At 45.1% G+C, this 27,951-nt stretch overlaps 1 protein-coding gene across 1 annotated transcript in view; it reads right to left on the bottom strand.

The window, feature by feature from the left end:
• Positions 1 to 27,951, bottom strand: part of FAM21C (family with sequence similarity 21, member C) — a gene marked incomplete at its 5' end in the record, with an annotated part of 93,017 nt that overhangs the window by 23,278 nt on the left and 41,788 nt on the right. Inside the window, 11 exons of the mRNA XM_005856588.2 lie at positions 1,303 to 1,466; positions 5,936 to 6,067; positions 7,793 to 7,894; positions 11,766 to 11,852; positions 12,901 to 13,028; positions 16,152 to 16,319; positions 16,707 to 16,766; positions 17,747 to 17,804; positions 18,522 to 18,640; positions 26,665 to 26,733; positions 27,341 to 27,422. Of these exons, the coding sequence (XP_005856650.1) occupies positions 1,303 to 1,466; positions 5,936 to 6,067; positions 7,793 to 7,894; positions 11,766 to 11,852; positions 12,901 to 13,028; positions 16,152 to 16,319; positions 16,707 to 16,766; positions 17,747 to 17,804; positions 18,522 to 18,640; positions 26,665 to 26,733; positions 27,341 to 27,422 (1,169 nt within the window). The remainder of the gene's footprint in view (positions 1 to 1,302; positions 1,467 to 5,935; positions 6,068 to 7,792; positions 7,895 to 11,765; positions 11,853 to 12,900; positions 13,029 to 16,151; positions 16,320 to 16,706; positions 16,767 to 17,746; positions 17,805 to 18,521; positions 18,641 to 26,664; positions 26,734 to 27,340; positions 27,423 to 27,951) is intronic.

Here is a 27,951-nt window from a genome sequence, read left to right as displayed (position 1 = left end):
AGAGAGAGAGAGAGAGAGAGAGAGAGAGAAATGAGAATGAGAATGAGAATGAATAAAGGAATGAAATGTTACTTCCCCTACATTCATGACAATAAATCGTTAACAGTTAGATACTTACAAAGCTAAGTAGTTCACATATGATTTTATTTAATCCTCAGTGATCCTATGAAAAAAGCACTATTATTATTTTTGTTTAATGATGAGGAAACTCAGGCCCAAAGAGATTAGAGCTGGGCCAGAATTTATTACCAGGTCTTGGGATTCCAGAGCCTGTATTCTTAACCAGAGGCCAAGGACACATCCAGGGGTGAGGCCATACGGGCCAAACATAGAAATGGCGACACTGAAAGGTATCACAATATTCAGAGATAGAATACAAGGTGCTTTTGGAGCCATCAAATCTAAATGGCCTCTCCCTCCTGCAAGCACGCCGGTGCTCATGCCCGTGCCTTCCCCTTTCTCCTCCCCCAGGCACATTTCCATTAGCTTCCGCACTCCCAAGCTCCAAGGGCTCTTCCTTTACCTCCATAACTTGTTTCCTAAGCCCATTTCTTCTAGGAATTACTTCTTTTACCTCTGTGATTTACCCAATAAATGTTCTCTTACAAAAAAAAAAATCAAAATGAAGGCTTAACCACACTAATAGGTAAGATTTACATGTCCAATCAATTGCCTCTTTATGCTACTACCATTCAGCTGAATTTCAAAGTGATCATTAAGGCTCTCAAGAGAAAAAAATATGTATTTGCAGGGGCGTTACTCTGAATACATAGCTCTTCTGGCAGCAGGCTACACCACCAGCCACAGCCATGCTCACTCCACATCCTGCCAGTTCCAGTCCAAGTAGGAATGAATGTGAAGGACCTAGACCCATAAGGAGAACCAGCAACTGGTGTGATTCAGCTCAGCTCTGAGAGAACCATCCTCCTAATGGATGTTGTTCAATGCTGGGCCGATTCCTATCCAAATGACAAACTTAAGTAACTTGATCAAACTGAAAATTTTTTAGTGTATCCCAGAGGAAAAACAAACTGTACTTAAACCCCTAATTAACTAAGAAAAATAATATTTTAAGGTTAACAAAATGATAGGTAGAAGAAATTAAGGATCCATTAGAAAGAAAAAAAAATTCGCAGTATTGGAGAAGAATACCTTGCAAGTGAAAAGCAGAGACATCCTCATTTGTTTGACTATCAGTTAATGAATGATTAGCAGCTCACCCAGCAACTGACAGCCTACACATCAAATACCTTACTTATTACCACAGACTCGGATTAAATGACTTGGTACAATGACTCTCACCTGTCCTTAGCAATAGCAAACAGATCATCTTCATCGTCTTCCTCAAAGAGGCTGGTCTTTTTCACCGTCTCCTGGCCCCGGCTGGGCTCGGAGTTCCTAAGTTCGCCTTTAGACCTGCCGTCAGAAGCTGAGTTGGTCTGTGAATCAGTAACATTCCACTGGTCCTAAAAATATAAAATATGTATTAAAACCCAGTGGCAATGGCGTCTAAGGAACCTAGGAAGTAAAATAAAATTTACATTCATTAGACTAAGTTGTATTTAAACTAAGTATTGCACTAAGTGTATCACACCTGAAGAAAGCTCATGTCCAAGACTTTTCCTTGAACTCCAATCTAGACAGCTGGGTTCTTCGACTTCACAGACCAGCTCATGCCCTCCTCCTCCCCTGCCTGCCACGATGCTTCTCCTCTCTAAGGTTCTGCTCTGTGTTGGGAAGGGAACTTGTCTACTTTAGAGGATCAACATTAATTAAAGAGGGGGATAAAGAGGAATGCTAAAAAATAAATCAAGAACTCTCAACTTTAGCCCTAGCTGGTTTTTCTCAGTGGGTAGAGCATCAGCCTGCAGACTGAGGGGTCCCTGGTTCGATTCCAGTCAAGGGCACATGCCCAGGTTGTGGGCTCAATCCCACATGCAGGAGGCAGCCAATCAATGATTCTCTCTCATCACTGATGTTTTGATTTCTCTCTCCCTTTCCCTTCCTCCCTGAAATCTATAAAAATATATTTTAAAAAAGAACTCTCAACTTTGGAGGAAAATATTTTAAATTAAAAATCCCGAAGCAGGCTAGAAAAAAAAATGTATAAGAAGCTCATGTTATCCATATGCAAACACAACACAATGAGAGCTGCGAAGGACTCTTTACCACCAACAGTCTCCATGTGGACTCGGCATGTAAGACCTCACCTGGCTATGCTCACCCTTAAAATCACAGAACTCTTGAGCACTTGCTTAAGTGGTCCTTTGATTTTTAGAGCCTAGAGCAGTGGTTCTCAACCTTCCTAATGCCACGACCCTTTAATACAGTTCCTCATGTTGTGGTGACCCTCAACCATAAAATTATTTTCGTTGCTACTTCATAACTGTAATTTTGCTACTGTTATGAATCGTAATGTAAATATCTGATATGCAGGATGTACTTTCATTGTTACAAATTGAACATAATTAAAGCATAGTGATTAATCACAAAAACAATATGTAATTATATATGTGTTTTCCGATGGTCTTAGGCGACCCCTGTTAAAGGGTCATTCGACCCCCAAAGGGGTCGCGACCCACAGGTTGAGAACTGCTGGCCTAGAGCTTTGCAAAGCAAAGTGGGGCCCACAGCCAGTAGTCTCTGTTACTTGGAAGCTCAGGTTCCACCCCCGATTTGTGAATCAGACCTGCATTCATAACCCATGCCCAGGGGACTGCTTCACATGTTATAGTTTGAGACATGCTCCTCTAGAGCGGTGGCTACATGCTAGACTCCCTGAAAGAGCTTTAGGAAATTCCAGTAACCTCCATACCTCCAAACCAATTAGGTCAGAATCTAGCATTAGCACTCTTAGTTCCCCCCATGATTCCTATGGGCAGGTACTGTTGAGTGTCACTGTTCCAGAACACTGGTTATCTTTACTCTGCAAGTAATATTGCTCCCAGTCTTAGCTAATATTTTTATTTTCCCTGACCCACTGTGGTAAGAAAAATTCCACTAATGGTTGGCCATTACTATGGGAAAAAGACTAACAAAAAAAAGGAAAATCCATCTTAAACTCCTACGTTTGAGTAGAAAAAGCAAATTATGTTGTGTCACTTTAAGTTGCTTTCAATAAAAACACTAACATACCTGTGATTCAGCTATCCACGTCATACCATAACTTGCCTATCTACACTAATAAAAGAGAAACATGGTAATTAGCGTACGACCGCTACCCTTCCCATTGGCTAATCAGCATATCCTTATGCAAATTAACTGTCAACCAAGATGGCGGCCGGCAGCCAGGCAGCTGGAAGCGAACATGAGGCTTGCTTGCTCCAATGACTGCAGACTCCAACGTCCTGCTTGCCGGCCTCTGAGTTGCAACTCTAAGCAACTACGTACTATGTTGCAAATAAGAAGCTAAACAAAACACCAGAAACCAGCTTTCAGCCTGCCGGGATCTCAGAGCTGAAGTTATACATTGTTTCGATTATAGAACGGCAAACAAACCAGATACGAAGCCTCAGAGCTAGAGCCAGAGCTAAAGCTGGCCCAGAATAAAATAAAAAAAGAGAAAAAAAAGGAGCGGTTGGGAGCTTCAGTCAACAACCGCCAGCCTGAAAGCAGCCCTCAGCCCCTCACCCAGACTGGCCAGGCACCCCAGTGGGGACCCCCACCCTGAAGGGGGTGTGACCAGCTGCAAACAGCCATCATCCCCTCATCCAGGCTGGCCAGGCACCCCAGTGGGGACCCCCACCCTGAAGGGGGTGTGACCAGCTGCAAACAGCCATCATCCCCTCATCCAGGCTGGCCAGGCACCCCAGTGGGGACCCCCACCCTGAAGGGGGTGTGACCAGCTGCAAACAGCCATCATCCCCTCATCCAGGCTGGCCAGGCACCCCAGTGGGGACCCCCACCCTGAAGGGGGTGTGACCAGCTGCAAACAGCCATCATCCCCTCATCCAGGCTGGCCAGGCACCCCAGTGGGGACCCCCACCCTGAAGGGGGTGTGACCAGCTGCAAACAGCCATCATCCCCTCATCCAGGCTGGCCAGGCACCCCAGTGGGGACCCCCACCCTGAAGGGGGTGTGACCAGCTGCAAACAGCCATCATCCCCTCATCCAGGCTGGCCAGGCACCCCAGTGGGGACCCCCACCCTGAAGGGGGTGTGACCAGCTGCAAACAGCCATCATCCCCTCATCCAGGCTGGCCAGGCACCCCAGTGGGGACCCCCACCCTGAAGGGGGTGTGACCAGCTGCAAACAGCCATCATCCCCTCATCCAGGCTGGCCAGGCACCCCAGTGGGGACCCCCACCCTGAAGGGGGTGTGACCAGCTGCAAACAGCCATCATCCCCTCATCCAGGCTGGCCAGGCACCCCAGTGGGGACCCCCACCCTGAAGGGGGTGTGACCAGCTGCAAACAGCCATCATCCCCTCATCCAGGCTGGCCAGGCACCCCAGAGCGCCCCAACTCCCCAATCGGCCCTGCTCTGAGCCTGACCAGGGGCTGCAGCTAGGGATTGGGCGTGCCCTCTGCCACCCGGGAGCAGGCCTAAGCCAGCAGGTCGTTATCTCCCAAGGGGTCCCAGACTGCGAGAGGGCACAGGCCAGGCTGGGGGGACCCCCCTCCCCTTCCGAGTGCACAAAGTTTTGTGCACCGGGCCTCTAGTGTTAACATAAAAAAGAGCAATTATAATACGGGAAGATTTTTAATGCTCAGGGTTTCTAATCCTATATAATAAAAGTCTAGTATGCAAATAGCCCGAACAGGGAACAACCGAAAAACCGGTTGCTATGAGGTGTCCTGACCACCAGGGGGCGCACGGGGACTATAGTGGGCATTGGCAGCAGACGGCAGAGCACAGAACATGGTGGGCATCGGCTGCGGTGGGATGGTGGAGGTGAGCAGGGGCGCCAGACCAAGGCGGGGCACCGGTCGCTGCCATTGGGTCGAGTCTCTGGTGATTACTTGAAAATTCTTTGCACCCGTACGCTGTGGTCCCGCCCAGCACTTGCACCTGCCGCTGGCCCTGGCACCAGCCCTGATCTCTCGGTGCCATTAGCAGGTGCAAGTGGCAGCTGCCGGCCCCGATCGCCTCTGAGGGTTTCTCCACCTCCCCCTGCTCCTGAGGGGTGATCGGGGCAGCAGCCGCGGCTTGCACTCGCTGCTGGCACCAGCCCCAATCGCTCTGCACCGTCAGCGAGTACGAGCAGGGCCGGCGCCATAAGCACGTGGGAGCAGTGGTGGCAGGAGTGGGGCTGCTGGCAGACAGAGGTCCGGGGGCCACAGCGGGAGGGGCCGGGGTGGGGGGGCACCGAGGATGGGCTGAGACCCGTCCCTGTGCCCACCACAGCCTCGCTACCCACAGTGCCTTTCAAGGTGCACAAATTCGTGCACTGGGCCCCTAGTATCATTATATTTAAAGTCTTTTTCTGTCCAGCTAAATCTGAACAGTAGCTAAACAATATTCACTACTGGTTTTGCTAATATGTATCTAGATAGTGAACGGAAATTTGTTAAGACTCTAATAAAAAAGAAGTTAAACTTGCATTGGATGTTCTTACAATGTCTAGATTTATGTTCTTGATTAATGAAACATAGTGATCATGTAATAAGATAAAATAAGGCCCCACTCATTTGAATTAGCATACATTATTATTTGAGGGCCATACTTATACCTGGGACCCCTCAGTCCGCAGGCTGACACTCTATCCACTGAGCCAAACCGGTTATGGCAAGGGCCATACTTATTTTATTTTTAACCCTTTTAAAAAAAGATGCCCTTTAGTTTAATATACTGGACTATCTTTCTTCAAGTGCTGCAAACAGTCTCTAGTGGCTGAACTTCACTAGACATAAAGCAGGTGTAGAAAGAAAATGCTCAGGACAGCCGCGACTCTTACTCCAGCAACGCCCGCTCCTGCGGGGAGACTTCCCACCCACCTCCTCGTCGCTGCTGAACAGCAAGGCAGATGCTTTCTTTTTGGGGGGCTCAGAGAGTTTTGCTTTCTCTTGGCTCAGAGTTGGTAGAGATGATGCTTGCTTCTTGGCAGCTGTAGCCCCAAAAAGATTATCCTAGAAAAACAAATGGCAGAAGAGTATGACAATTTTATACATGTAAAACAAAAAACTTATGATATTCTCATGTCAAATTGTTAGAGAATAAATCTCTAGTCAGGTACAAAATAGATATTTTGTGGGGGGGTGGGAAATCACAAAATGCTAGTAGACCCCACTTGTCTCACATATAAGCCTACAACAGTCTGTAATAGTCTCTCAGTGTACTCTCCATCCACAAAGGGAACATTCCACAGAACCCAAGGCGGACACCTGGGAGGGGGCATTAGAGGGAGTGACGTGAGGCAAGGTCACAGAAATAGGAGGACACATGGCCGCACCTGGTAGGCAGGCCCTCTGGCTTACTAAGGAGGCCATGGCCGCACCTGCCGGAGAGCAGAGCAGCAACCTGCACAGCCAACAATCCGCACCTTCCTTTCTATGAATTACAAACTGGAGCAATGGATAAAAGAGAGAAACACGGAGCGTTCTCCACTCCTTTACACACACCTGGGGCAGAGGGAAGGAACGACTGGGGTTTCTGGCTAATTTTAAAGAGGTAATACAAACAAGAAATAGTTTACTAAATAAAATCACTGACCCACAAAGAACCGACTCTTATAGGTTCAAAGGCGTTGGTAAATTTTTGTATCGTCACACACTCCGGAGGTGCCTATTAAGGAACCTTTATTTAGATAAGACTAACAAAACCATCAGAGAGCCTGAGCCGGAGTCCGAGAGAAACAGCCTTAAGAGTATACACAGCAGGTGAACAGTCTGAAATGTAAATATCGATGAAGAGAGCCTGAAAAGAGAGTGTGGGAAGGCAGGCAAGGCATCCAGTGCAGATACACATTTACGGTGCACTTACTGCGCCAGGCTCGGTGCCAATGGCTGCACATGAGTTATGTCAGCTGTCACAATGACCCCACATACCACTGAGCCATGAGATTCAGAAAGGTCAAGTTACTTGACCAAGGCCCCTGACTTGCAAGTGGTGGAGCTAGGACATGAACGCAGAGGTCTGAGGCCAGGCCGAGGAGCTTAGCATCGCACAGAACTGCGTAAGGATGAAGGTTCGCTTGGTCTTCCCTCTTACTTCCCCCACTCACTCTCATCCAGGGTGGGAAAGAAAAGCAAGGTGAGAAGGACATGGCTGCCTTCTCCTCTTGCTCCCCCTTTAACCAAGACATTCTTGTAGACCACTGGGTATAACAGGTCCATCCTCTATAAAGCATTTCCTGCCCTAGCCAGTTTGGCTCAGTGGATAGAGTGTTGGCCTGTGGGCTGAAGGGTCCTGGGTTCGATTCAGGTCAAGGGCACATGCCTGGGTTGCGGGCTCTATCCCCAGTAGGGGGCGTGAAGGAGGCAGCCAATCAATGATTCTCTCTCATCATTGATGTTTCTCTCTCTCTCCCTCCCACTTCCTCTCTGAAATAAAAAAAAAAATACATATTAAAAAGCATTTCCTAAAGGTAGGCTTTTTAAGTGAACTCTACAAAGCCTTCCATACAAGCTGGATCAAGAGTCTAATGTCCTTCCCACTGTATAGCTAAGAGGACCTAAGAAAGGATGGCTGAAATAAAAACAGACAGGGTTTTGTCAGATAAGCCTGTCAGATGGCTTGACTGCTTCCCATCACCCTGATCTACTGACTGAACCCCTGGCCATAAAGCTACATCAGCAACAGTTTCCTCATAATAAAAAGACTTGATTATTTTGTGTTGCAATAACAATGTTTACCTCTTCTTCTTCATCATCAAAAAGCGAGACTGACGTGGGGAGTTTGCTAGGCAGGAGAGATGCATCTTTTGACTTGCTCACATTTTGAGAAGAAAACAAATCCTGTTGGATCAAGATGAAAGTTCCTGGTAAACAAGATCCATAGTTTTACAGCATCGGTTACATATGAAACACGAATGACTATGCCACCGCAGCTGCAGTGGTTCAGGTCTTTGTCAGACAGGAGCTCGCCGAGCCCGTCCGGGAGGAACACGCGTCCGAGTCTGCCCTGCTGCGCGCAGCATGAACGCCTGGCTGTGAGGAGGAAGTGACCACACAACTCCAGGCGCCTCACTGGGCCCAGGGGTTTGGGTACCCCTACTTGCTTTGGCTTGGCCTCCCACAGGGACGACTTTAGGCGAGGAGGAAGTTTCCATCCATCTCCTGTCATACTAAAAATAAGAATGACTTCCTTTTTCTGTCCAAAGAATCAGAGGGACTGAACAGATTCCATAATGGGAACAGAAGCCAGGTTCCCAAATTACTGCAACTATGACTCTTTTATTTAGTAACAAATAAGAGTATAATATTTGCTACTCTTGTAAAAGTATAGTATTATTTCTTTTAAATAAGTACATATTCAATTTTTATTTTTAAATGTTTGGTATTCTATTTGAACTACAGTAGATGTTGCAAACTATTAAAAAATCTGGTAGATTTGAAGAAAATTTCAAAACATTAACCTGTAATGCAAAGAAAGACCTGCACGTTGAGCAGCATGAATTTAACATAAAATAGAACAACAGTTCCTTCAAGAAACTTCAATACACAAGAGGCCAGACAATTAAACAGGACAAGACCGTTTCTGAGACCTTTTCAGACAAACTTCTCATTATGGAATCAATGTGCACTCCTCAAATACAGGTCCAATAGGTTCACTAACTGAGAAGAGCGCGGCTCCGTCCAGTGGTCCCCACCTGGGACCCACAGCGCCCTCTGGCTCTGTTTATGGAGAAGAGGCCTCACAGGGCGAGTTCCGGGCCTCCTATCCTCTCCTGCATTTTACACCCTGGTAGGATGGTAGGATTCACTTAAGGAAAGGGCTCTGTTGCTTTCAAATTAAACAAGGAAATAAACCAAAACAAAGAACAAAAGCAAATTTCAACATCCTGGCTTTGGACCTTGACTAGCATCTTCCTGGAAAGAGTGCTTTTCCATGACCTCAAACATGTCCCCACAATGATCTCCAGGGGGAGCTTGAGCTCTACACTTGAGACAGAGGCAGGAGTAAAGAACCCGCCCTTCTGGGCCAAGGCCTAGCTTCTATGTTTTACTTCTCCAGGTCTCAGCACCTGGCAGTACCCAGTAAAAACAATCTGTGATGCTGCACATGGAACAAAGCGTTCAGTGGTGGTTTTAAAAACCTGCCTCGCCCTGGCTGGTTTGGCTCAGTGGATAGAGCATCGGCCTGTGGACTGAAGGGTCCCGGGTTCGATTCCAGTCAAGGGCACATATGCCCAGGTTGTGAGTTCAATCCCCAGTGGGGAGGGTGCGGGGAGCAGCTAATCAATGATTCTCTCTCATCATTGATGTTTCTATCTCTCCCTCTCCCTTCTCTCTGAAATCAATAAAAATATATTTTAAAAATAATAATAACAATAAAAGCCTGTCTGGCTTTGGCTGATGGCTCAGTTGGTTGGAGTGCTGTCCCATACACCAAAAAGGCTGTGGGTTCGATTCCCAGTCAGGACACATACCTAAGTTGCAGATTCCTAGTCGGGGCACATATGGGAGGCAACTGATCGATATTTCTAACATTGATTGTCTCTCTCTCTCTCTCTCTCTCAAAATCAATAAAATATATCCTTGAGTGAGGATTAAAAAAAACCTGTCTGAAAATTATTTTATACTCCTACCTCAAGAAGTGGAGTCTGTGTCCCTACCCTGGAACCTGGGCGGGCCTTTGTGAGTGCCTCAACAGAATGCAGCAGAGGTGGCAAGTACAGCCTCAGGGCAGCTCCTGGGAATCGCACTTTGAAACTCTGGGCCACCACTTAAGAAGCCAATTTCCCAGAAGCTGCCGTGCTGGAGACGGCACAGAGGGCCCGTGCCCCCAGTGCCCCCGCTATCTGAGTCTTTCCCGCCCAGGCACCAGAACCAGGGAGCTGACTCTCAGCCCAGCCACCTTCACACTAGGACCCACATGTGACCCTAAATAAAAAGTGTCTAGTTGAGCCGAGTCAACTTCTAGAACCATAAGAGGTAATAAAACTTATTTTTTTAAAATATTTACATTGATTTCAGAGAGGAAGAGAGAGGGAGAGAGGGGTGGAAACATCAATGATGAGAGAGAATCACTGATTGGTTGCCTCCTGCACATCCCACACTGGAGATAGAGCCTGAAACCCAGGCATGTGCCCTTGACCAGAATCAAACCCGGAACCCTTCATCCCCAGTCTGAGCCAAACCGGCTAGGCCTTATTGATGTTTTAAGTCCCTAAGCTTTGGAGCAATTTATTTCATAGCAATAAGTAACGGAACACCTTTTAAGTCACTAAAAGTGCACACGTTTTCTTTTTTTTATGTAGTTGACAACTCTTTGAGGGCTGACCAAGTGCCAATCACTAGTGTAGGTATTAGGGGTAAGGGCGGGAACAAACGTTCTATCCTCACGGAGCTTTCTAGTCGGCACAGAGACAATGCATGAGTAGACGTGAAACGTCACCTGGCAAAATATACTGTGAAGAACAATGAAACAGAAGAGGGGCTCTGGAGTGGTGTGGTGTGTGCTGGCGGGCCTGCGATTATGCCAAGGGTCGTCGGGGGAGGCCTCACAGGGAACTGGGGAAAGTGGACGCTAGCCCTCTGAATTCTGGGAAGAACATTCCCAGAGGGGCAGGAGCCAGCGCAAAGACCTGGAAGCGGGAGCTCAGGATCAGACCAGAGTGTGAGGCCCCATCATGCTGTGCTCACGTGTCAGGATTTGGCCTAACTGGATTTTGGCTGATTCCAATCTTTTGTACATTGGACACAGTGAAGTACAACCCCCAAAGGTGTCATTTGTATCTACGGTAACCACTCTACTCACAAAGAGCTGCATGTTCATCCTGGCCATTAGTGCAAAGTAACCACTAGAGTTTAACTCAAAGTTTACAGAATCCAAACTTAAATGCAAATTTCTGCCATGTCCATATATTTTTCTGTGAAGGGGACTGATTACAGCCCATTACATTCTCATACAGGTCTCTGACCCCCTAAAAGCCTGGTCTAAAGTTCGTTCTCAAAGGACCGAGGCCTGTGGGAGTCAGAAGCAGCAGTGAACCTCAGAGAGGTGGTGTTACTCCATTGAAAAGGGGCTCCCGGGCGCGTGCCTGGAGGACTGAGGCTGTCCGCAAACAGTGCCGGCCACAAACTGTGACCAGCCACCAGGTAAAAAGCTGTGCCAGGATGCCCATCCCTTCATCACTAAGCCCATATTTTAGTGAGAACACCAAAAAAGGCAGCAGTGTGTAGATTTCCATTCTGGTACAAGTTAAGTACCTCACTGCTTGAAGGTCAACAAATAGCCTAAAATTTGAGCATTCTGAAGACAAAGTATTTTCCTCCCAGAAGATGCGCTGGATTCAAACCCAAGAGTGAAAACTATTGTACATATATTGCTTTCTAAAGACTGTATTCCCTGGCCGGGTGGCTCAGTTAGTTAGAGCATCATCCTGATACACCAAGGTTTCATGTTTGATCCCTGCTCAGAGCACATACAAGAGGCAACCAATGAATGCATAAATAAGTGGAACAACAAATCAATGTTTGTTTCTCTCTCTCTCAAATCAATAAATTTTAAAAAAGGGACCATGTATTCTCAAGAGATTAATGTCAAAGAACTAAACAATATAATAAAAAGTCTTGTACCTCAACTGAGAAAATCCTGATTCAAAAATAGTTTCAAATGTAATATCCACAGACTAATTCCCAGAACTAAAAAATAACTCCTTACCTCAGTGTCTTCCTCATCTGAAAATAAACCTTTTTGAGTCTTTGTTTCTGACAAGAGCTTAAGGTTTTTGTTGGAAGGCAGGGTAACCTTTGTTGGGGGAAAAAAAATTGAGAGTTAACGAACAAGATGCCTGGAAATGAGAGTGTATTCAATCATTCATTCAGAAAATGTACTGAGTCTCTGGTAGAATAAAGCAGCTTGGGCCTATATCAAGTTCATACAAACCATGAACTCAAAATGAGAAGTGTCATGAGAAAGAATTTCCAAATTGGTTAAGTTAGGAAAGAGGAAAGAAACAATTCCTTGACAAAGTAAATTTCTCAGGACAGAAAAGGCCTAGACATGGGCCATGTCTACTAGTAGGTACAGCGAGGACATTCCAGGCAGAGAGTCCATGTGAGGAGACAAGAGCAAGAGAAAAGCAGCGGGCACACCTGGGAGACCAGAGAGTAGGACAGGCTGCCCACCTCATAAAGCACACAGTGGGACAGCACAGCTGGAGCCAGCACAGGAAGGGCCGCCCTAAGAGCATGCCAGGTTCTGCATGCTGGGACCTAGGTGGTCGCCAGTGGGAAGGTCAGGATTTCATAGAAAAGACATGACACAGAGGTGCTTTAGAAAGGTCAAGGTGTGCAGGATAGCAAAGGGAAGGGGAAGCAGCCAGAGGAGCTTCAAGACTGAGGGGGATGCAGCCCACTGGCCAAACATAGGTCAATAATATAACCTGTGAGCATCAAAAACAGCTATGATGCTCATAGGTTATAATACATCCATGGTCCTATAGTGATACTAAAAAAGCAGGAAAGGAGGAGAAAATGCTCTTCTGTTCAGAAGAATGCCAGCTAACAAAAGTAGAAGAAATGCAAGAACTGGAAAAACATTATTTTGTACCCTTTAACACAATGACTGGTTCAGGTAAAAGATCATCAATGGATGTCAAAACAACTGGTAAGGCAAAATCCTACCAACTGCTGCATCTTGGTGGCAGTTCTTTGGGTGTTCATTGTACTCTTCCAACTTTCTGCAGTTCTTCACTATAAACGTGAAAGAAACAGTACTTCCCCTCTGGGCTCCATATGAATGAACAAGATGTCCCAAATCAACACTGCCATGTGCAGTCTTTCCTCTCGCTCACCTTTCCTTCCCCTCCTGCTTTATTTTCATCTGTCTGCTTCACAGCAGCTTCTGGCAAAGTCACTGCTTGCTCCTTGAACAGATCTCCTTCCTCCTCATCAAAGATGTTGGCAGTGGATTTGATTTTGTCTAAAATATATCACAGCACAAAATTACAGTAAGGCAAAATATCCCACCATAAAATTCACACATTAAAAATTCTTCCCTCACAAAGAATACATTTAGAAAGTATGTTATTTCTTAGTTATGAGGAAATATGAAGAGGACTAGATTGGAATTTTTCAAAAAACATAACAGCAGCTCAAATGAAACACAGGATAGACAGTTTAACTATGTGGTTTACACACTGATCCAAGCAACAGCAGCCGATGCTTACAGTAGCTTGGCTGACATAAAAGTAAAGAGAGACCTACAGAAAGATCATTTAAAAGTCAATCACTCTAGTCCTGGCCGGTGTGGCTCAGCTGGTTGAGCGTCATCCCATGCACCAAAAGTTTGCTTGTTCAAATTCCAGTCAGGGCACATGCCTGGATGGCGGGCTTGATCCCCAGTAGGGTGTGTGCAGGAGGCAACCAACACATGTTTTTCTCTCCCTCTCCCTTTTTCTCTAAAATCAATAAAAACATTTTTTTAAATTCCCCTATTTAAAAAAAAAAAAAAGAGTCAATTACTCTAGGAAGCTGAGAAATGAAGGTCAGCTCTTGCTTTTAAAAAATCAAATATAGCCCTAACCGGTTTGGCTCAGTGGATAGAGCATCGGCCTGCGGACTCAGGGGTCCCAGGTTCGATTCCAGTCAAGGGCATGTAACTTGGTTGTGGGCATATACCCAGTGGGGAGTGTGCAGGAGGCAGCTGATCGATGTTTCTCCCTCATCGATGTTTCTAACTCTCTATCCCTCTCCCTTCCTCTCTGTAAAGAATCAATAAAATATATTTTAAAAAATAAAATATAAAAGCAAATACTGAAATCTTCCCCAAAACTCTACTTTCCCACCCAAACACAACAGCCATTGGAAGTAGGGTATATATGCTTCTAATTCTCCCAAAGGATATACTAATGTATTAACTCTAGACATTCACAAATAAGGCTAAAAATGATAGCATAATTTGAACAACACATCTTAAATTTGCATTTTTCAATTAATGTACCTTGGGTATCTTGCCATGTCAACATACTTAGACCTCATTCTTTTTAGCAGGTTCATGAAACTCCACTGAATGGAAGGACCATAATTCACCCTACTGATGAGTATTTGGGTGGTTTACAGCCTTGCACTCCCACAGGCACTGCTGCACTGAATGAGCTGTGTGTTACTGAAATGAGGGCATTGATTCATCAGCTGACCAAGAAAGGGGCATCAACTTATTTGTGATTCCACACCAGTTCTCAATGACATCCACTACAGCAAGTGTGTCAAACTCGCAGCTCACAACGAATATTTTTGCAGCCCAGCCAATATAACGGTATGTAAGAAACGTTTTAATAAAAATTTCCTAACTTAATTTTTACAATATCCTGTTATACATAATTATTAACAACAAACTACAACATTCGCTAATGACTGATGACTATAATCGTGTTGCATTCATTTCCCGTATGCGCCTTACGCGCAGGCGCACCATTTCTCTCCACTAATAGTAGCAGCGAATATTTTAGCAGCGATTGCCATGCCATTAGTTTTGTACTGACTTGTTTGGTGTGCGCAACAAGAAATATTTCGCTTTTGGAGAACAAGAAAAATAGGTTTATTTGTGTTACGCTTATTAATTTGTGCAGTTATTTAGTATCTGGTGTCCCCTCGGGAGTTCGATCGCTCACTATGACGTGCACTGACTACCAGGGGCTGGTGTAGAACGAAGGAAGGCCCCAGCTGGCAGCCTGGGAAGGGAGGCCCCGGCCCATAGCCAACAGCCGCTAGGGACCCTACCCATGCACAAATTTTGTGCACTAGGCCTCTAGTTATTAATAACGAACTACAATGTTTGCTAATAGCTATTAACGAACTACAATGTTTGCTAATGACTGATTACGATAATCGTGTTGCATTCATTTCCCTTAGGCACCTTACGCACAGGTACACCATTTCTCTCCACTAATACTAGCAGCGAATATTGCAGCAGCTGATTGCCATGTCATTAGTCTTGTACTGACTTGTTTGGTGTACTCAACAGGAAGTAATTCGCTTTCGGAGAACAAGAAAAATAGGTTTATTTGCGTTACACTTATTAATTTGTGCAGTTATTCAGTGTCTGGTAAGTTAATGTTCAAGAAAAAATATTAACTTTTATTAAAATGTTCTATTATTTTATGTTAGCAATTATTCATTTATTTCAGCCCTTTGTATTCAGCATGTCTCTATCGAAATAAACCTATGTTTCTATGAAAATTGAAGCTTTTGTTTTCTTGCAGCCCACATAAACTTAAACCTTGTTTATTTGGCCTGAGTTAGCCTTGAGTTTGACATGCTTGCACTACAGTGAGAGACCGCCCATGTCACAAGGAACTACTGCCTGCATTCACTGCCATTTAAGGTGGCCTCGATCTGAGTGGATTATGCATCCGTTTGCACTCTTTCTATAATAAAAAGGAATTATTTCTCTCACTTTCTGCTTCTACCCTTACCTTCCACACCTCCCACTGAAAAGGGAGCTAGTGCAACCCACAGACCATCAATCTCTGTGCACCAGGGAGCTGGTTAGAAATGCAGAATCGAAGACCGCATCCTACAACCCTGAATCAGAACCTGCAGGATGACGACGAACTCAGGAGATCATCTGCACGTTAAAGACCTGATTTAGAGGAGTGATTTCATGAACATGTGGCTTAAATTTGAGGGGAGAAGACAGAAAGAGAGCTGAAGTGGCTACAGGGCTGGAAACCCTGTCATACAAGGAAAAGTCAAGGTTACCTGGGCTTTGGGGAGCAAAAGAGAAGCTGGGAAATAAACAGCTAGCCTGGCATTCTGTTCGGAGTTTACTAAGGACTGCTGGAGAAAGTGTGATTCCGAAGGTGAGAACTAGAACTCTAAGGAAGAATTCCTAGCTATTAGTTTTCAAAGCAGAAAAGATTGGTTCATAAAACAGAGACCTCCAAGGTACTGTAACCACAAAAGCAGAGATGAAACAACTCTATGAGAAGAATATTGGGGACAGGTTCTGATCCTATAAGAGCTATGAACTAGAGGAGCTTCATGCCTTTTTAGGTCAATATTATTTTCCTGGCAAAATCCAAAACCAGCCTGGAACAAGCACCTGTCTTGGAGGGTTTGCTACAGGACGCTGCAAAAAAGTCATCGTCGTCGTCCTCATCAAAAAGGCCCGTGGATGGGAGGTACAAGCGCTTCCCTGGAGTGGGCTGCTGGGGCTTCTGGGGCTCCTTCAGTGACGGAGCAGACGCTGCACCCAACACATCAGTGTCCCCTGTGGGTAGAGAAACACGAAAGCCGGCTGTGAGCCAGTGTGGGTGAGCCTTCTGACTTTATAGAAAAAACCACCACTACTACCACCAAGACCTTTTCATTTCAGTGCACCCACTAAATACAGGAACAGGACCCAATAACTTCGATCCTTTTCTGCAACAGATGTCCCATGAGGCAGAACCACCTGGTCACTCAAACATGAAAAGATCCAAGGTCATTGACTTCTAAGAGGATCGGAGCTAACCCCAGTGACTGAGCTCTTTCTGTAAGCCGCTCCATGCCTTCCGAAGCTCCTCCTACTCCCCAGCCTGCCCTCAGAAAAGGGCAATTTTAAAAATGACAAAATAATTCTTATATAGTTTCTAAAAAACAAACCCTACAATGATACCTAAAAATACAGAAACTGCTCCAGCTGGAATCTTCTTTCCGGGTTTGGAGGATGAAGACACTAAAATGAGAAAGAATGAGATAACCATTTCAACAAAGAAAGTAACTTTTCTTGTTAAATGCACCTTCCTAAAATATATGCAACACGATAAATAGCTAATAAAAGGCCCATTAGAGCTAACTTTTCCCAAAAGAGGCATTTTAAAATTCCTCTCTACTGACGACTACTTTCTTGGTACTAATGCATTCTCAGTGGTGACTGCCATGGAAAATCACTGTGACTGGGCAGACGGGGTTGGCTGGAGAGGCCAAGGAAATGCAGAGCAGTGGGGGCAGGGGCAGAGCAAGCAGGGCTCCTCCACAGTGCCCCTCTACCCATTCCTGTTTGTGAGAATGAACAAGGAAAAAAAGCAAAAAGTGAAAACATCAGTGAAAAAAATGAAGACAATACCAGGAACAAAGGAAAGAGGCAAGTCACCGATGCCAAAAAGTGGAGAGCAGGAACAACGACAACCAAGGCAGCATCGTAGCAAGCCCCAAATCCAACAACTGGTGGCCTGAGGAGACCAAGGTGCTTAAAATAACTAATTCCCAACCCCCAAGAACTACCACAGATCTAAAGGAATACCATTAGTAAGATTTTAAATTTTTTTGTGTGCTTTTTAAAAAGTCCAGATTATAATGCACACTAGGCTGGGGAATTACTGATCTCAATTTCCATGCAGAATTTTAGGAATGTTTCTTTAAATTAAGTTGATTAAATTAAAATATCCTCAATACTGATAGACATTCATAAAATCAAACAGGAAAATACTCTAAGAGGTAAAATTGTGGTGTGGGTTTACAGTTGGTACTCTTTGTTTTTTCTAAGGCAAGAATTAGTGCAAATAAACTACTTTCAACTAGACCAAGGCAAACACAAGTTTCTTGCCTAACAAAACAGCAGGTTTGGGAACAACCTCAGGGATCCCGCCTCCTAATGGGAAGTGAGCCGTTTTGGAATCTGTACAAAGAAGCACAGGAGCCTCAGTCCAAGCTCACCTTCGTTAGCAGCGGCTCCAGCTCCTTGGCTCCGAGGGGCTCCCACGAAGAGGTCACTCTGGTTGTGATACGGATACAACAGAATTCAAAAAGCAGAGGCAAAGGTAGCTGCATTTGAGGCTTTCTAAAGAAAACTACCTTGTAAAGTTTAAAGATACATATATACTGTTTTGCCAGAAAATCAGTTCCAAAGTGAAGACTATGGCAAAATCAGACCCTTAAATAAGTTAGGTCTGTCCAGGAATTAATTACAAATGTGGAAGAAGAATAGAGAGATAAGCCCTAGCCAGTTTAGCTTAGTGGATAGAGCATCGGCCCATGGACTAAAGGGTCCCGGGTTCCATTCTGGTCAAGGGCACATGCCAAGGTTGCGGGCTTGATCTCCAGTAGGAGGTGTGCAGGAGGAAGCTGATCAATGATTCTCTCTCATCATTAATGTTTCTATCTCTCCCTCCCTCTCCCTTCCTCTCTAAAGTCAATAAAAATATTAATAAATAAAATAAAATATTTAAGTAAAATATTTTAAAAGAACAGAGTAAGAAACAACTGCCAATCAAGTAAATTGTTCACTATTAATACTCTCCCATCCTCTCCCCACCTAACAAAGGGCACCAGGATATTACAACCTCTCTCTTGTGGTTCTTAGTCCAAAATCTCCCCAAATATAAAAGCAGAAGCAACTTCCAACTAAGAAGCCATCTTTTCCCCCTCAAGGAACCAAGTGTATTTCTTCCACAACACAGCTACGGAGGGCTTCAGGTTAGCAATGACTCACCTCCTCATCCTCATCATCAAAAAGCCCCTTCCCTCCACTGAACAGGCCACCTCTGGAGCCAAATGGCGAGAAGTCCTCATCGGTCAGCTTGGGGGGTGTGAACAAGTTATCTTCTTCATCTAGCAAACAGAAAGAAGGTTTTGCAGGGAGAGTTTAAGCTGGGGTTGGAACTCAGATTCCAGAGGTCAGCCTTTACAACTTCTCTGAAAGTGGCATGAAGTTTACCTAACCATATGTAACAAGGGGTATTTGAATGTCAGCAGTCTGAGAAATTTCAAACAAAAACTCATTAAACAGTCCACTAAATCTCTTACAAGGCTCTCTCAGTTCCCACCTCAAGTCTGTAAACCTCTGGAGCAGGTAAGTTCTGTACTTGATCCCCTTCATCTACATTTACTTCTTTTGAAGCAAGTATATCATTCCATTGCCATTCAAGACCCATCCTACTAAGAATTTGAGGGAAGGGGCAGACTAAACACCAACACATTACTATTTAATATGAAAGAGCCTCATATATTGTTTAAAAAATGCTAGAGTTCCCTAGTTTTTATACTTCTAGAGAATTCCAGAAAGACAGCTACAAATTCTAGTAAAATAAGTAAATCAAATCTTCACAGCATTTTTCCTCCCCATCTTTCTCTCCTGCAAAAGCATGCTTTTAAATGCTCTAAAAAAACGAATGGACAGACCACATTTGTTAAGCACTTAAAGTGCACTTAATGAATTATGTGACTTTCCTGAGTTAAGAGACACCTAAAAAAACAGAATTGGGTGATGTTAGAAAAATGGCAGCATGAGAGGTCTCCTTAATCTCTTCCCTTAAAGTTTCAACAACTTGACCAGCCATAATTCAGCAAAGGATTCTTTGTTCAACCCACAAATACATCTAAGAGATCGTGCATTAAAACTTCTAAAGGTGGGCAAATGGGAGCAAATCAAGAAGGTGGGAAAAGAGAAGAGCTAAGATGATGCCAAAGACACAGCCCAGAGCTCGCAGCCCTGAGGTCTCTGGCAGGACTCAGCCCAAAAAGAGGAAAAGAATCAGGTTGCCATTGGCACTCCCTTCAGCCAGGAGCAGAGACACAGTGAGCATTCCTGCAGGAGTCGTCTGTAGGAGCTGCAGCTGAACGCAGTGGCCTGGCAGGAATGAAGCACAGAGGTGCAGTCATGGTTGTCTGGCAATCGGCATTTAAGACAGAGAAACCAAGCCATGGAGCCTGGCTGCCTCCCTTTACCCTCCCGGAGTTGGCAGAAGGCCCCAGAAGAAGCTATAGAAGTGAGTGTCTGGTTGCAGAGCACACTGTCTGCAAACCAGAGAACTTGGTACTACAGAAATATGTTTCCCCTTAGCAACAGGTGCACTCTGCACTCACCCCAGTGTCAGGTGCAGATACACAGAGAGGCTGCTGAGGTCTGCCAGTCACCATTACAGGACAGCAAAGCAACAAAGGCAGCAGCCAGCTTCCCCAGCTCACTCTAACCCCACCCATCGCAGCTGCATTACTGGCAGCATCTGGGGACAGGGAATAGCACTGGGATTTGGAACCCCATCACCCACCACATTCCTTCATGGGATTGGTCCCTTGAGACTCAGGGGACCTGAACACAGATGACACCCACCTCCCCAGGAAACACAGGATATTTTCCGCCACTCCACAGAGATCTGAAAAGCAAGAGTAGTGCAAGAGAACTAAATAACTTGTGCTTCAAGGTCACCTACTAGAGAACAGGAAGGCTTCTTATCAGTGTACTGGAGAAGTGCCACCCATACATCAACGCCCAGGCAGCAAAGAAATCCATCAAATACCATGAGTAACCAAGGTCATGAGGCAGCTCAGAAAGAAAATGAAAAAATCTCCAGAAAATAAGCTTAAAGACATGGAGATATGTGATTCAAATGACAGAGAATTCAAGATTACAGTTCTAAAAAAATTAAGCGAGTTACAGGAAAACACAGACAGGCAGTTTAACGAACTCAGAAATGGGATCAATAAACAAAACAAGTACTTTGCAAAAGAGACCGCAACTTTCGAAAAGAACCAAATACAAATTCTGGGAGTGATGAACTCAGTAAGAGAGATAAAGAATGAACTAGTGAGCTTAGGAAAATAGAACTGACCAGCTGAAGGAAAGAATTAGTGATATCAAAAACAGAAATCTAGAAATGACACAGAGAGAAGAAGAGGGACTTGAGCATAAAAAAAAAAAAAGTCTCCAAGAACTCTCTGACTCCATCAGAAAAAGCAATACCGGAATAACAGGCATACCAGAAAAAGAAAAAAAGAGAACAGAGAGCCTATTCAAACAAATAGTTGATGAGAACTTCCCAAACCTATGAAAAGAACCAGATCCACGAATCCAAGAAGCAATGAGAAAAATTACTTCAATCCAAAAAGGCCTTCTCCAAGACACACTGTATTACAACTGTCAAAATTAATAGCAAAGAAAGAATTCTCAGGCAGCCACAAAAAAAGAAGACAGTAACCTATAAAGAAAATCCCATTACATTATTATCAGATTTTCAGCGGAAACCCTACAAGTTAGGACAGAGTAGAATCAAATATTCAAACTACTGAGAGAAACAGCCAACAATAATATATCCAGCAAAGTTAGCCTTTAGATATGAAGGAGAAATAAAGGCTTTTCCAGACATATAGGAGCTGAGGAAATTTACCGCCAGAAGACCTCCATTACAGGAAATACTCAAGGAGTTATTTTCCCTGAAACACAGAAAAGGTAACAAAACTCGAGTAAGATCACCAACAGGCAAACAGAAGCAGGATGTTACAATGCTTTTTTAGAAGAGGTACTATAGTCCTGCCTGGTGTGGCTCAGTTGGATGGAGCGTCATCCCATGCACCAGAAGGTCTCAGGTTTGATTTCCGGTCAGGGCACATACCCAGGTTGTGGGTTCAATCCCTGGTCAGGGCACATATAGGAGGCAACAGATGCATGATTTTCTCTCTCACATCAATGTTTCTCTCTCTATATTTCCTACCCCCTTCCTCTCTCTCTAGAATCAATGAAAAATATAGGGTGGCCCCCAAAATAAACATACACACTTGAATAATTATTTCATTTTCAAAATTGAGGTATCAGCTGCTAAAGTATGTACAGACATTTTGGAGACACCCTGTACATCCTCAGGTGAGGATTAAAAAATATATATCCACTACTTTGCTATATAATAACAATGAAACTTCATTAAAAAAAAAATGGAAAAAAATTCCTTTTGCAACTGCAACAAAAAGAATACCTAGGAATAAACTTAATGAAGGATGTGAAGAACCTATATATTGAAACTATAAAGCATTATTAAAAGAGACTGACATAATAATTGAAATGGGAAGATATTCCATGTTTATGGATTAGAAGAATCAACACAGTTAATATGGCCATATTACCCAAAGCAATACAGATTTAATGCAACCGCCACCAAAATCCCAATGTGGTCCAGCCAGTGTGGCTCAGTTGGTTGAGCATTGCCCCATGCACAAGGAGATGGAAGCTCAATTCCCAGTCAGATTACATACTCGGGTTGCAGGCTCAATCCCCAGTAAGGGGTGTGCAGGAGGCAACAGATGGATGTTTCTCTCTCATTGATATTTCTCTCTCTCTGAAATCAACAAAACCATTTTTTTTTAAATCCCAATATGATTTTATAAAGTAACAGAACAAAAAAAACCATCAGATTTGTATAGAACCACAAAAGATCCCGAATGGCCAAAGCAATCCTGAGAAAAATAAACAAAGAGGGAAGTATCACACTACCTGACTTCAAATTATACTACAGAGCTACAATAATCCAAACAGCATGGTACTGGCAGAAAAAGAGATACAGCGACCAATGGAACACAACTGAGAGTCCATAAATAAAACCACATGTATATGGACAAATAATTTTCATCAAAGGAGCCAAAAACATGAAATGAAAAAAAGAAAGACTTGCCCGGCCCATGTGGCTCGGTGGTTGAGCATCGACCTACAAACCAGGAGGTCAAGGTTTTATTTCCGGACAGGGCACATGCCCTGAGTTGCAGCTCCATCCCCAATAGGGGGTGTGCAGAAACCAGCCAATCAATGATTCTCTCTGATCATTGCTGTTTCTATCTCTTTCTCCCTCTCCCTTCCTCTCTGAATTAAAAAAAAAAAAAAAAAAGACCCTTCAATAAATGGTTCTGGGAAAACTGCAAAGCCACATACAAAAAATAACACTATACTACTATTTATCACCATACACAAAAATTAACTCAAAATAGATCAAAGACCTATATAGAAGACCTGAAATAATCTACACTAATAAAAGAGAAACATGCAAATTGGTGTCACTCCGCTACCCTTCCCATTGGCTAATCAGCGATATGCAAATTAACCGCCAGCCAAGATGGCGGCTAATTTGCATATGTCGGCTCCAAGCCATGGACTGAGGCTTTAGGCCAGGGTCAGGGAGGAGCCAGCCAGTGATCATTGAGCCAGCGATGGTTGATGGCGGCGATGGCGGGGAACCTGGGCGGAGCCAGCCAGCGATCCTTGATGTCGGTGGCGGCAGGGAGCTGGGGGTGCCCCGGCCCTCGCCTAAAGCCTCAGCCAGAGACTTTAGTCCTGGGCAGAGGCTGAGCTGGTTATCAGATGGTGCTGGGGGTCACCTACCAGGCCTAAAGCCTCGGCCAGAAGCTTTAGGCCTGGGCAGGTGCGGAGCCTGCGATCAGAGCGAGATGGGGGGCTCCTGCCCAATCCCCGATGCCTTAGACATAGGCTGGGGCGGAGCCAGCGATTGGAGTGTCTGGGTGTCACTGGCCAGGTCTAAAGCCTTGGCTAGAGACTTTAGGACTTGGCAGGGGCGGAGACGGCGATCGGAGGGCCTGGGGGTCACCTGCCTAGTCCTAAAACCTCGGACAGACACTTTAGACCTGGGCAAGGCCGGTGCCAGCGATCAGAGAAAGATGGGGGGACCCTTCCCAAGACCCAAGGCTTTAGGCTTGGTCAGAGGCTTTAGGAATGGGCAGGGGCGGAGCCAGCGATCTGAGTCAGAAGGGTGGGCTTCTGACTCAGAGCCAGCGATGGGAGGGAGGTGGGGGGCTTTAAAAATGGGCAGGGGCAGAGCCAGCGATCTGAGTCAGATGGGGGGCTTCTGCCCAGGCCCCGAGGCTTATGAACTGGGCAGGGGCAAAGCTGGTGATCAGAGGGAGCTGTGGGGCCCCTGCCCAGGGTCTGGGGGTCACCTTACCAGGCCTAAATCATCGGCCATACGTTTTAGGCCTGGGCAGGGGCGGAGATGGCAATCGGAAGGCCTGGGGGTCACCTGCCCAGTCCTAAAGCCTTGGACAGATGCTTTAGGCCTGGGCAAGGTCGGTGCCAGCGATCAGAGAAAGATGGGGGGACCCTTCCCAAGACCCAAGGCTTTAGGCTTGGTCAGAGGCTTTAGGAATGGGCAGGGGCGGAGCCAGCGATCTGAGTCAGAAGGGTGGGCTTCTGACTCAGAGCCAGCGATGGGAGGGAGGTGGGGGGCTTTAAAAATGGGCAGGGGCAGAGCCAGCGATCTGAGTCAGATGGGGGGCTTCTGCCCAGGCCCCGAGGCTTATGAACTGGGCAGGGGCAAAGCTGGTGATCAGAGGGAGCTGTGGGGCCCCTGCCCAGGGTCTGGGGGTCACCTTACCAGGCCTAAATCATCGGCCATACGTTTTAGGCCTGGGCAGGGGCGGAGATGGCAATCGGAAGGCCTGGGGGTCACCTGCCCAGTCCTAAAGCCTTGGACAGATGCTTTAGGCCTGGGCAAGGTCGGTGCCAGCGATCAGAGAAAGATGGGGGGACCCTTCCCAAGACCCAAGGCTTTAGGCTTGGTCAGAGGGCCTAAGCCAGCAGGTGGTCATCCCCTGAGGGGTCCCAGACTTCGAGAGGGCACAGGCCGGGCTGAGGGACCTCCCCTCCCCCCTGAGTGCACAAATTTTTGTGCACCAGGCCTCTAGTCCTATATAATAAAAGCCTAATACAAGGTTCAACTGAGAGTTCGATCACTTGCTATGACATGTGCTGACCACCACGGGGCAGTGCAGAACACATGGCAGGCTTCGGTGAAGTGGCGCTGGCAGCGGGCGGCAATGGAGGCACTGCAGGCCCTGATGGGAACAGGACCGCAGCAGGATGGTGGAGCAGGTGAGCGGGCAGGACAGGTCAAGGCGGGTGCGAGCGGGGCCCTATCACTCTGCTGATCACCCCGCAGACCGCAACCAGCAGCGGTGATGGGGAGTGGGGCCTTCCGCCTGGCTCCCAGGCACTGAGGGAGCCGGGCGGGAGGCCCAGCCCTGATCGACTGCCCCGCAGATGGGATGCTGGAGCAGGTGAGGGGGCAGCACCAGGCCAAGGCAGTGTGCCAGGTGGGGCTGCGGGGCTGCAAAGCTGGGGGCGCGAGGTGGGACCCGATCTCCGCAAGCCACCCCGAAAGACTCCACCCATGCACGAATTCGTGCACCAGGCCTCTAGTAAATTATATAAAAGAAAACATAGGTACTAAACTTATGTTCCTTGGTCATAGAGAAGATTTTATAAATTTGACCCCAAAGGCAAAGGAAATAAAGGCAAAAAGCTTCTATACAGCAAAGGAAATTGTTAACAAAACAAAAAGACAACCAAATGGGAGAAGTTATTTGCAACCAACAGCTCTGACAAGAAGTCAATATCCAAAATACAGGCATAGGCAAAATTAGGTTTACAGTTGTGATTATGCAATTTATTCTTGTAGTATTTATTAATTACTGTATTATATTCTATACGAACAACTACAAAACTACTTTTTCCCATCCCCGTATATAAAGAACTCATAAAATTCAACACCAAACAGACAAGCCAATTAAAAAATAGGCAGAGGATAGGCAACAGATTAATGAAAAAATGTTTAACCTCTTTAGCTATTAAGGAAATGCATATCAAAATTACAAAAGCCCTGGCTAGTTTTGCTCAGTGGTTAGAGTGTTGGCCTGCAGATCAAAGGGTCTCAGGTTCAATTCACAGTCAACGGCATGTACCTTGGTTGCAGGTTCAATACCCAGTCCTGGTTGGGGCACGTGCGGGAGACAACCAGTCAATGTCTCTCTCACATCACTGTCTCTCTCTCTTTCTCTCTACCTCCCTCCCTTTCACTCTCTCAAAAAAATCAATGAAAAAAAAATATCCTCAGGTGAGGATTTAAAAAAAACACACTACAATGAGGTACTATTTAACACCTGGTCAAATGGCTATTATCAACAAGACAAGTAATAACAAGTATTGGAGAGGTTGTGGAGAAAAAGGAACACTCGTTCAGTGCTGATGGGAATGCAAAGTGCCACAGCCACTCTGAAAAACAATGTGGAGGCTCCTCAAAAAATTAAGAATAGTGTTACCACATGACCCAGCAACCCCTCTTCTGGCTATCCACCAGAAAAACTCGAAAACATCCTACCCTACATAATAAAAAGCTAATATGCAAATTGTCCCTTTGACCGGGAGTTCAACCAGGGGGCGGGGCAGGCCTGCTAACTGCCTGTGGCCCCACCCCCCTGCCAGCCGGACCCCATGAGTGCACAAATTCGTGCACCGAGCCTCTAGTTTATTCATAAAGATACATGCACCCCTATGTCCATTGCAGCATTATTCATGGTGGCCAAGACATGGAAACAACTGAAGTGTTCTTCAACAGATGACTGGATGTGTTACATATATACTACTCAGCCATAAGAAAAGATGAAATATTGCCATTTGCAACAACATGGATGGATCTTGAGAATATCATGCTAAGCAAAGTAAGTCACAGAAAAGTTAAGAACCATATGATTTCACTCATATGTAGGATATAAAACTGAAAGCAACAAATGAACAAACAAAAAAACAACAAAAACTCATAGTTGGACAACAGTATGGTGGCTACCACAGGGAAGGGGTTGGGGATAGGAAAGGTAAAGGGGGTCAAAAATATGGTGACGGAAATGTGACTTTGGGTGGTAAACATACAAGGCAATATGCAGATGATGCATCATAAGATTGTACACTTGAGGCCTGTATAATCTTATTAACCAATTTCACCACAATAAATTTAATTCAAAAAAATAAAATAAAGAGGACCCTGGAGGCACTTTGTTAAAAGAAATGAATTGAGAGAAAGGCCTACCATCTGAGGGAGTTCTTCTTTCCTTCTTCTCTTTCAGTGTCTTCTGAGGTTTTGCTTCTGTAGATAAGGCTTGAAGAATATGTCACAGTTTTAACCATACTCTGTCTATGCTTAGTACCTATCTATTGATTTTGTACACATGTATCTGCCATCCTCATGACTCCTAAGCTCAGAGCAAGCCATTCAACTTCAAACTTCAGCTCCACCTGACCACTTCAGGCAGTGCCTGACAAAGGTGCCTCTTTTTAAGCAGAAAGCCTCAACTTACATATTAGGGTCACATGCATAACTGGTCTGCACCTGCTGAAAAAACTGTCCTGACATATTCCCACCCTGTTAAATCATTAGAATACACTGTACAGTGCAGTTTCATTTGGTCAAGATATTGGAGTAAATATTGAGCCAGGGATTCTTAATCTGGGGCCCATGCTTCTCTGAGGTATCCATTGATCCCCTGAAATTGCATATACAATGTTATATAAATACATATTGTGCACTTGGGGTGGGGGCCCACTGTGTTTAGTTATCAAAGAGTATAACCAAAAACAGAATAAGAAGTACAATGTAAGTCTCTTGTGCTTTAGTAAACCTAAACAGAAAACTCTGCTCTCAGAGAAGTTTCCGTTCTTCCCACCACCACCGTGTTAACTCATCTCAAGGTGGGGAGGAGGAGTACCTCTTTGTTCCTCTTCCATCTGGCTTGTGGCACCCACTTTGATCCGAGCAGCCAGCTCATCAGCAAAGGATGTGGGTCTTTTCTACAGGCAGAAGAGACCGAAAGAATCACTTTTTGTAACATACAAAGTAGTACAGTTTACTTTTGAATATTTAACCAAATTTTCTAAATAATGGCAAAGAAATTGAAATGATGAGAAAACAACGTTTAACTAATTGAATTTAAGCAGATGTACTCTAGGTGATGAACACACAATACAGTGCACAGATATGTTGTGGAATTGTGCACCTGAAAGCTGAGTAATTTTGTTAACCAAGGTCACCCCAATAAATTCAATATAAAGGGGGAAAAAAAAGAAAAATGATAAGGTGGTGAAGGCCTAGGGCGGGGGGCAGCAACGGGCTGGAGGGGGTCAATGAGGGGAAGAGGGAGACATATGTAATACTTTCAACAATAAAGATTAAAAAATAATAATAATAAAATAAAGAAAAATAAACATATGCACCCTATACAGATCACCTGAAATGGGTGTTCCTTCGAAGAGAAGTGCTCCATATTTCTTTATTTTTTTATACTTCAAAGAGCTAGGTATAAGAAAACTATCATGAAGT

The sequence above is a fragment of the Myotis brandtii genome, unplaced genomic scaffold, assembly GCF_000412655.1.
Source record: "Myotis brandtii unplaced genomic scaffold, ASM41265v1 scaffold1032, whole genome shotgun sequence".
NCBI lineage: Eukaryota > Metazoa > Chordata > Mammalia > Chiroptera > Vespertilionidae > Myotis > Myotis brandtii.
This window is presented reverse-complemented; position numbering and strand designations above follow the sequence as displayed.